General features: G+C 39.0%; 1 protein-coding gene across 1 annotated transcript; it reads right to left on the reverse strand.

Annotated features, from left to right (window-relative positions):
* Nucleotides 1–723: 723 nt before the first annotated feature.
* On the reverse strand, nucleotides 724–8390 carry LOC113130651 (endothelin-3). Its single transcript, XM_026307440.1, has 4 exons — nucleotides 8146–8390; nucleotides 7311–7554; nucleotides 2310–2462; nucleotides 724–1341 (listed from the first exon to the last, which is right to left on the reverse strand). Exons 1-4 carry the CDS (start codon nucleotides 8213–8215, stop codon nucleotides 1260–1262), a joined length of 549 nt encoding a protein of 182 aa, XP_026163225.1. The 5' UTR covers nucleotides 8216–8390; the 3' UTR covers nucleotides 724–1259.
* Nucleotides 8391–10014: the final 1624 nt, after the last annotated feature.

Raw genomic sequence — 10014 nt, forward strand, 5'->3', positions numbered from 1 at the left:
CAGATTTGGGTGTGTGGGTGCAGGCAAAGAGGGAAAGGGATTCTGGGACCCTGGAATACACTGTTGAGCCTTCTCAGTGTCGAGGACCCAACTCAATGAAACAACATTATTGAAAGGGTGCCCCCCTGATGACCCTGTAGACTTGCCTGCTCTCTTACACCTACACTGAGGCTCTGTGGGGCTTGTGTATTTTGCAGTAATGAAAGCTATAGCAATAGTAGGAGCTATAGCAATAGTAGGTTAGTGACGAGAGGGCGGAAAGTAACATAGGATACATTATGCAACCAGGTTTAGGATAGGAAAGGTTAGAGCACGATCTTGTCAACGGGCTTTGAAGCATGGCCTGATAACCCCCTCTTTGGGGTCACATGACGGCAGTCTAGATAGGGAGCGTCCATATGAAGGCTCATCTATTTCTTGGCACATTCCATCGTGTATTTTGGTAACAGAAAACCATGTCTTGCTTCCATCTTTCCTTCCATGGTCAGTTGATTGAAGAATTAATTGAAAGCCCAATAATAAGATATTCCACAAATATATCACAAAATGATGCAGTTATTTTTTACTTGGCTGGGTTCTTTATCATAAAAAACTTACCATTATCACATATATAATTTTATATACAACATCTCATTATACATATTTATAAAACATATTGTATACTGTAGGTATTGTGAGAAAATATAATTTATAGTTGATATATATATTTAGAAACACATTTCATATACACAAGACTTTGGTATGATTCAGCTTGACGAAGAAGAAATGCTGCTCATTTTTGCTAACTATTCCTTCTGTTCCAAAAATCTTTGTTTCTAGTAGCAATGTTTTAATAAAATGGGTTGAAATAGTGGAGTCTGATGGCAGCAGCTCTTGAGGTTGACTTCATATGATACAGCATGAACATGTGTGTGCAGCACATCTACCAAAGTCGTTTATGGCTTACACAAACTGACTATATAAGCCATACTCAGTTGTGAGAGGATAATGAAAAACATCCACACATGTAGAACGCACTGCTAGAAGGGGCTGGGGTGGCATGCACTCCATTAGCATCCATGCTGTTACCCCTTGCTTTCAGTGTTCAAGCAGCTTTGCAGTTATTCATCCAGCAGTCTGATCATAAGACATTGAGCACACTATAGATGTGTCCATCTAGAGAAGTCTATACTGTTATAGAAATAACTGCTACTGTTCCAAACAAGAGGATGTGTTATGTATAGACAATGTACTGTGTGTCACTTTCTGAGCATAACACTTCATTTCCTAGCAGTCCTACTGTACAGATTTGCTGTCCTCTTGTCTATTCTGGGCACTGCTGGTGGCTGCCTCCTCTGGCTGCTGGAAAGAAACACACATAGATGTTTAAGGCTACATTTAATCAGGTGTCACTAAATGAACTGATAATTTGAGTAAATATAATTTGAGTAAAGGCCACCCTGAATCACAAAGTGGACCTTTGTGCCAATACTTTGCAATATTTTCTATGATGGGACAACTCAGGCTGAAGTGTATGTATGGTATGTATACTATAGGCCCTAATCTGATGATAAAATGGTGGCCATGTTTAAATCTTCATCTGCCAATCTGTTAATTCACCGACAGATGCAGCTTATGAGTTGATCTTGACATTATGATGTATGGAGCGAGTGCAGTGACAGTTGAACTTTGGCACTGAAAATATAATCGGAAGTGAAAAATAAAACATTGGCACTGAAGCATTTGTGCTGAAAAGAAAAACATTGTCACTGAAAAAAGTATTGATACAGTTACTACATGTCTGCATACAAATTCAATATTAAAGTATGAATAGTACAGCTCATGCCTCGACGTTCACTCTATGAACTGCTTTGCTGTGAACATCATCAAATAGTTTCAGCTCAACAGGACAGAGACAGAGCTTAGCATTACTTCAGTAATCCTTCAGTATTAACACTTTTTTCAATGCTTTTCAGCACAATGTTTCAATAACAATGTTTTTTTTTTCAGTTCTGATTATGTTTTCAGTGTCAAGTTTGATTTTTCAGTGCCAAAGTTCCCTGTTCTGACTTCATAGCATTGTAGTTTCAACAATAGGCATCAATGGTATAGAGCAATATATCAATGCAGTTCAACAGTTTGATTTGATTTTAATACACACCTCTATAAGTGGCTGTGGTGTAGGCCTATTAAATAGTATACAATGATATGGTTAAAAATGTAATTTTCCTTTGGTGTCTCTTCTTTTTGGTAACATTTATTATGAAAACAGCACTTGTGGAAATTGGTGCTAAAGATTTGATTCTGTTCATTTTCTGTGGCACAGTTACCTGTCCATGCAAAAGCTGCTGCAGTCAGAGTCTGTCTCCAGTGTACACACACAGCGCTGGGTCTCCATCCCACCCTTCCCCTGCTTAGTCCCAGGTGAGCGCCTCATACGCAGGGAACCCCGGTAGCTGGACATACCATATGGTACAGTGTGCCTAAAACAGATACATACATAAAAGCATTGAAAAGAGCATCTAAAAACAAAGACATTTAACATAAAATAAATTTAAATCAAATAAAGTAAATTAAAATAAAACATAAAAGCACATTAAGAAAACAAAGATGAACAATTATTTGAAGGCAGCAGTAAACAACAGTCTTTTCAGTCCTGATTTGAATGAGCTGACAGTTTGAGCAGACCTCAGGTGTTTAGGAAGTTTGTTCCACAAGTGAGGAGCATAGTGACTGAATGCTGCTTCACTGTGTTTGGTTCTGGTTCTGGGAACACACAGTAGACCTGTCCCAGATGACCTGAGGGGTCTGGAAACCTCATAGGGAACTAATATATCTTGAATATATTTTGGTCCACAACCATTTAGTGCTTTATAAACTGGCAATAAGATTTTAAAATCTATCCTTTGACTAACGGGAAGCCAGTGTAGTGATCTAAGAACTGGTGTGATATGGTCCAGTTTCTTGGTGTTTGTAAGGACGCTGGCAGCAGCATTCTGGATTAGCTGCAGCTGCCTGATTGACGTTTTGCTAAGACCTGTAAACAAGCCATTACAATAATCTAACCTACTGAAGATAAATGCATGAACAAGTTTTTCTGCATCTTGTTTAGACAGAAAACCTTTTATTCTAGCAATGTTTTTCAGGTGGTAATAGGAAGATATAGTGATGGATTTTATGTTGTTGTTAAAATTCAGGTCTGAGTCAATGATTACACCAAGGTTTCTGGCTTGATTTGTAGCTTTCAATGACATGGAGTCAAGGTGAGCAATGACCTTTGACCTTTCATTTTTGGGGCCAAAAACAATCACTTCTGTTTTGTCTGTATTGAGCTGGAGAAAATTCTGGCACATCCATTCTTTGACTTGATTAATACACTCACATAATGAAATTAGAGGACTATAATCATGAGATGATACTGATATATAAAGTTGGGTGTCATCTGCATAGGTATGGTAGTCAATGTTGTACTATTCTATAATCTGAGCAAGGGGCAGCATGCAGATATTGAATAAGAGAGGAACAAGAATTAGACCCTTGAGGAACCCCACATTTCATTTTTGTTCGCTCAGACTCTTGTAAGTAAGATTTTAGCCAATTTAACACTGTGCCAGTAACTCCCACCCACGTTTCTAGTCTATCAAGCAGCACATCATGATCAACTGTGTCAAATACCAGTTATGTCAAATGCAATATAGGAAACAGTAGTATAATGCAGTCCAGTAAAACACCATTAAAGACTGCAATCTTCATAATCTACAGTTGCAATGGTAGGGTTTATTGCATAACTGTTATTGGATTCCATATATAGAGCTACAAAATGTGCCAGAGGCTGGTTCTTGTCCATCTCCATCCTCTGGTGAGCTCATCTATGGACCCCTTTCAGTTTGCCTACCAGCCTGGCATTGGGGTGGATGATGCAGTCATCTACGTCCTCCACAGATCACTTTCTCACCTGGAGAAGCACTCTGAGGATCATATTCTTTGCCCTCAGTACCATACAGGCTCCTGAGGGACAAGCTGGAGCAAATGGGGGTGGACTTCCATTTATCAGACTGGAATCTGGACTACCTCACCAACCACAATCTGGGAGTATATATTGTGTGTCTGACATGGTAGCTTGAAATGCAGGGGCCCCACAGGGAACATTTTTAGCACTTTTCCTCTTTACTCTGTACACTGCAGACTTCATGTACAGCTTACTGAAATGTTTTCTGCAAAAGTTCTCTGACGACTCTGCGATTGTTGGCTTCATCTCAGACAAGGATGACAGGGAGTAGAGAGAAGTGATCCAGGACTTTGTGGACTGGTGTCTGAGAAACCCCCTTAAATCAGTATGGGGAAGACCAAAGAGCTGGTTGGAGTTCCACAGGTGCAGACACACCTCAAACAACTACAGTGAACATCCAGGGAATGGACATTGAGAGAGTGTACTCTTCTAAGTACCTGGGTGTTCACCTTAACAATAAACTGGACTGGTGTGATGTACTCTCTAAGAAAGGTGAGAGCAGGGTCTACCTGCTGAGAAGACTAAGGTCATTTGGAGTCAAGGAGACAATCCTATGGATCTTCTTGGACACAGTAGTGGCATCAGCCATTTTTCATGGAGTGGTCTGCTTTGGCAGCAGTATTTCAGGCAGAGACTAGACAAACTGATAAAGAGGGCCAGCTCTTTACTGGGAAGTCCCCTAGACCAAGTGCAGGTGGTGGGAGACAGAAACATCTCTGCTAGAGAATAACTCTGACCCCATGCATGAGACTCTGGCAGCATGAGCACTGGGCAGCTCTAACAGTAATGGAGTGCTTCATCCCAAGTGTGTGACCGAGTGCTATCACAGGTTTTTCCTTCCTGCTGCTATCAGACTGTACAACCAGCACTGCTCCCAGTAAACCCCCAGTAGATCCACTTTCCTATTTTTATTACATTTAATTGTAAACCTTGTTTTGTTTAGTTTTTTTCCTTTTTCCATTTTTAATTTACTTATTTTTATCTAGTGCCTTATCCTTTTCTGCTGTGATAATTTCCCCACCGTGGGACAAATTAAAGTTCTTCTTCTTATCGTAATTAAATATATAAATAGAATATTATGTAATAACTAATTATTTGAATAAATTTATACAATCTTCTAATATGACCATTAAATTGAAAAATAATGAAACATCTTTACAATTCAGGTCATTATGACATTTTCATTATATTTTAAAATTTTATTTCATCCTGCTTGTTTTCATAGTAAAGTTCTTTGCAACACACACTTTTAAATTCCAGCAGTTTTTATTTCAAAATGTAAGTTTCCAGTGTTGGCTTTTATTTCACAATGCTGTTTTCCCCAGTGTTCTTTTTATTTCATAATGCTGTTTTCAGCAGAATGACTCTCTGTCAATCAAGGGGGGTGGGGCCAGTAATGTAATTGGCTGCCTGATAGTACTGGATATTCAGCATTGTCACCCAGGTGCTGGCTGCAACAACAAAGCAAAATTACCATTGGCCTTCTTCCACCATTCTTCTCGGAATTGTGCAGGGTGAGCGAGCAAACATATTATCTATATATTAGTTGTTTCTGGCAGGAAGCACAAACTGGAATTTAAAGAGGCGGATGGCAACATTGCAAGACAGTTTGATGGTCATATTTTATAATTGTGTATATTTATTTAAATTATTGGTTATTTCATAATATGATATATATATGCTATTATATTTGGAGCTCTGTATCCATAGAGTATAAAGGTATACCTACTAAACTGAACTTTTCCAATAAACTGATGCATCAATGAAGGACAAGCTTTCTATGATACAATCCCACTTTTAGGCAGATAATCATAAACTACAGCCAATAAAGCATGAGCAGGGAAGGCTCTTTTTGTAGGTATGCATGTAATCCTTTGGTTCACTATATTTTAATATATATTGCTAGGTATATAAATAAAAAAAACAAACATAAAAGCTTAAGTGAATAGCAAAGAAGTTCATCCCTGCCACTAGTTAAATCTGATAAAGCAACCTATGTCATAAGCAAAACATCACATTTCATTATTATCACTCAAGACCCCCAGCTTTAGTCCTGAGGTGTATTCTTATGCTATGTGATGCTTGACTATAAAAAACTTTCCTCCAGTCCCCCCGGGCTGCCTCACGCTCCATGGCACTATGCACACTGAACATGATGTGAAAATGCCACACCAAGCAGCTTTCACACATGTTTTAAATGTTTTCATGGTCAACTGTTAAATGTACCTCAGGTTACATAAACCTTTTAACACCCCAAAAATCCAGCCTGCTATTTTCCACAAGTAGTCATCCATTTTAGATATTTCATTTTCTAAACCACTTTTAGCAACTAAACCACTTTCCTGTCATTTTGTCTGAATGCTCATGTCTCTTGCCCAACGTGATTATATTGTGGTGATGTTGCTGTGTTACCAGATCACAGTAATTAATGTGGTGAGTACAATGTTATTAGAAATAGAAGAAATTATCTCAAAACTACAAAGATCAATTTGTAATAATCCACATCTAACAGCATTCACATAGTACACATCAGAACGGCCCTGCTATGAGATCTTGTTGTCTTCTCCCCACATGGCTGTAAAGTGCTAAAAACTACAAGCTAACTTTAAAAAAATCCTTGCTAAGGTTATCTAATGTCTTTATACAAAAACATTTCTTCTTTTATCTGAAGCAAGACAACCCCAAAAATTAGGAGAGACAGAAGGCAGATGGAGTCTGGACATTGATGAATGTTTTACACTGTCATTGGGCATTCATAAGGTCTTCTATTGGGTATCATATTTTCCCCATACTAATGAAACTGTATGAGATGACCAAAATGTGGACCCCTCCCTGCCTGTTGGCCCCTGTCAGCAATCCTCAGTGGAATTAAAATACCTGTGAGCTCAAGATCTAGATCGCTTCAGATTACATCAAATCTTTACGTTCTCCGGAATTACTGGCATATGAAGAAAAAGCGTGGTTTGTTTTTGCGGCTCAGCCTTTAAAAATTAGGAATGTTTCTTTATGATGGAGTTTGAGGCTTCCTCTACCCACATATTTGTGCCTTCTATTCCTGTAATAATGGGATGGATAGCTCTTCAGCACTTACAGTCTACTGATAGGAAAAGACAGACATTTGGCTTCAAGTGAGATGTGACCAGAGTGAACAATTAAAGACATCATCAGATCATCATCAGACACTGCATAAGCTGCTTCAAGTTGTACAGCACAGTATAGACAGTGATGTCACTAGAAACCCGTGAACAGCACAAACACATGCAGGAGCATCCAAAATCACTTAAACACTGACACACAAGGACATTTGGAGAGCGACTCTTACTCTGGTGTGTTGATCCAGATGATGTCCAAGTGGCAGTAGTACACACACTCCTTGTCTTTGTAAGTGTAACACGTGCACCTTTTTGCACGCCCACGGCCCCTCAGAGAGTCACAGGTGGAGCAGAGCTTCGCCTCAGTGTGTGGAGCAACCTTGTCAAAGGTGTCCATACTGCCAGGCAGGGGCAGGCTCAGCTTCACTGCTGCCACCTCCGCCTTCTGACTCACATCTTTGCTGGATGACAAACCTGCAAGAGAATAGCAATTTGAGAAGTGAACTTCCTTTCACCTCCTATGGTATTCTTACAGTAGTCCCTATAAATGGTATTGCTGAAGAATTATCACAGCAATTCAAAAAGCATTTGAGAGGTTTGGCCAGAAACTAATCTTGCCTGGTCTATACCTCTGTGGGGACATAGAGTGTGTCCACAGGTGCTCTAACAGTCAATACAGTCGATACACTTTCTCATTCAGTTCTCTGGGAAAGTGTGTCCAAACCTTTGACTGGTAGTGCAAATGCATAATAAAAATAAAAGTGAACACCTAAAAGACATTCAGAGTTTCACTTTTATGATAGTTTTATGGTGTATTTGCAATATGCAAAGTGAATTTTGATCTATTATTTGCTGAGTATGCTCATTAACTGTATATTAAAATTGCAATTAACAGTTCTTACTTTAATTTACGTTAACTGCATGTTCTGATTCACCTGTTCTCCATCCCAATATTTTCAAATACAGTCAGTGGGCCAACAGCTTGTGCAATGACCTGTTAATGAGAACACTATTCATTCACTAAAGCCACACAATAATAATAAATACATGCACAGTTGTACTCACCATGTACCATAGCTGCTGCCAGCACAACAAGAAACAAAACTCCCACATCAACAGATGACAATATAGCCATCACAGACAAAGCATTCAAAATTATAATTAAAAAATAATGATATTTTTAAAAAATCAAAAGTTTGAGCAGGAGGATGTGAACCTCAGAAACTCCAGAGCGTCTACTGGTTTGCTTTAGTGTTAGTGTGAAGGCAGGGCTCAGGCAGCAGCCACAGTCTGGAGAGCTGCTGCTGTGATTCTGTTTGCCTCCCTTGGCAGACTCAGGTTTATTGAGCCAACCGCCTGGTGGCAAGTCAGCCACAATAACACACAGGCTTCCAGTTGCAGCTTTCAAAATAAAAGTATTCTAGGCAATTATAACAATCTTTCAATTCAAATATTGCAGCTCAGTAGGAGCTACAATGAAACCATAATCAAACAACGTAATCTGCTACATACATACAATAGCATAATTCAAGTTTTTGAAGATACATGATGCAAAATTCAGTTTTATGATGTAAGTACTAAGATGTTGCTACAAAACAAAGTTTCATTTAATAAGCTACATTAATAGAAGTAAAATACAGTTATCATTAGTATCAGTATGGCAGCACAGTGGATGAGTGGTTAGAACTCTTGCCTCACAGCGAGAAGGTCCTGGGTTTCCAACCCAGCCTTTCTGTGTGGAGTTTGCATGTTCTCCCCGTGCTTGCGTTGGTTTACTCCGGGCACTCCAGTTTCCTCCCACAGTCCAAAAACATGCATGTTAGGTTGATTGGTGACTCTAAATTGTCCATAGGAGTGTGTGTGAGTGTGTGTGGTTGTTTGTCTCTGTGTCTATATGTGGCTCTGTGATGGACTGGTGACCTCTTCCAAGGTCTTCCCTGTCTTCCACCTGAAAGAGAGCTGGGATAGGCTCCAGCAGATCCCTGTGACCCTGGTTAAGGAATAAGCAGGTATAGAAAATGGATGGATGGATGGATTAGTATCAGTAGAAATAGCCTTTAAATTTTTTCAATAACTGAGAAACATTTAAGAACTGTTAATCATACAACACACAGACTTTGCATTTATCAATTAGCATTTTCGTTAGAATGCTGGCCCTTTTTTCATGTTTGACCCTCTTTGTCTGAAATGCAGTCATTTGCACTGTTTCATTTTCACTTCACTCATCCTTTTGTTTTTTTAGGCAATTCAAACATTTCTGTGGTTATTTGTACTGGTTTGATGCTTGACGTTGATGTTTGGTGCTTCAGTGATGCCAGAGGGCTCAGTGCCTCTTCAAGGATGCAATCTCACACTGGTTCCCATGCTGTGCTTTAGGGATTTGCAGGGTCCCAGGAGTGGAAGCCAGAGGTCCACAAGCACATGATGAACAGGGCTGCATAACTGTTGTTTAATTCATTTGAAGTTAGCAGGTCAGAAGTCTACAGAGGCCTGTCTTTTTATTTAAACAAAAGCTATAAGAGACAGGTATTTGCAAGATTGAACTACTAACCAGAGCAAAGCGAGCAATTATCCCAGGGTCTCATTTCTGCACACCTTTCTGTAAAGGGTCTCAGGTTTACTTTGTGTTATTTGGTTTGTGGTTAATCAAATTGCAGTAAATTGCAAATTTGTCAATATCAACAAAACCAATCACAATATCAATATAGCAGGTCCTGCATATTATCTTGGGGTTCTTTATTGTATATTGCATGAAATCTACAGCAGTTTTAATTTAGTATTGTTAGCAAGTTTCCAAGTTACAGTTTTACTTTTACATTTATTCATCATTTAAGAACTGAATTTTCACTATTGGCTGATTTATAGATCTTATCTTATTGTTTAATTTATTTTCTGTCAGCCAGGTCTTACTCAGGAGGCCAGTGGTATTTTGAC

Source organism: Mastacembelus armatus, chromosome 5 (genome assembly GCF_900324485.2).
Source record: "Mastacembelus armatus chromosome 5, fMasArm1.2, whole genome shotgun sequence".
Taxonomy (NCBI): Eukaryota; Metazoa; Chordata; class Actinopteri; order Synbranchiformes; family Mastacembelidae; genus Mastacembelus; species Mastacembelus armatus.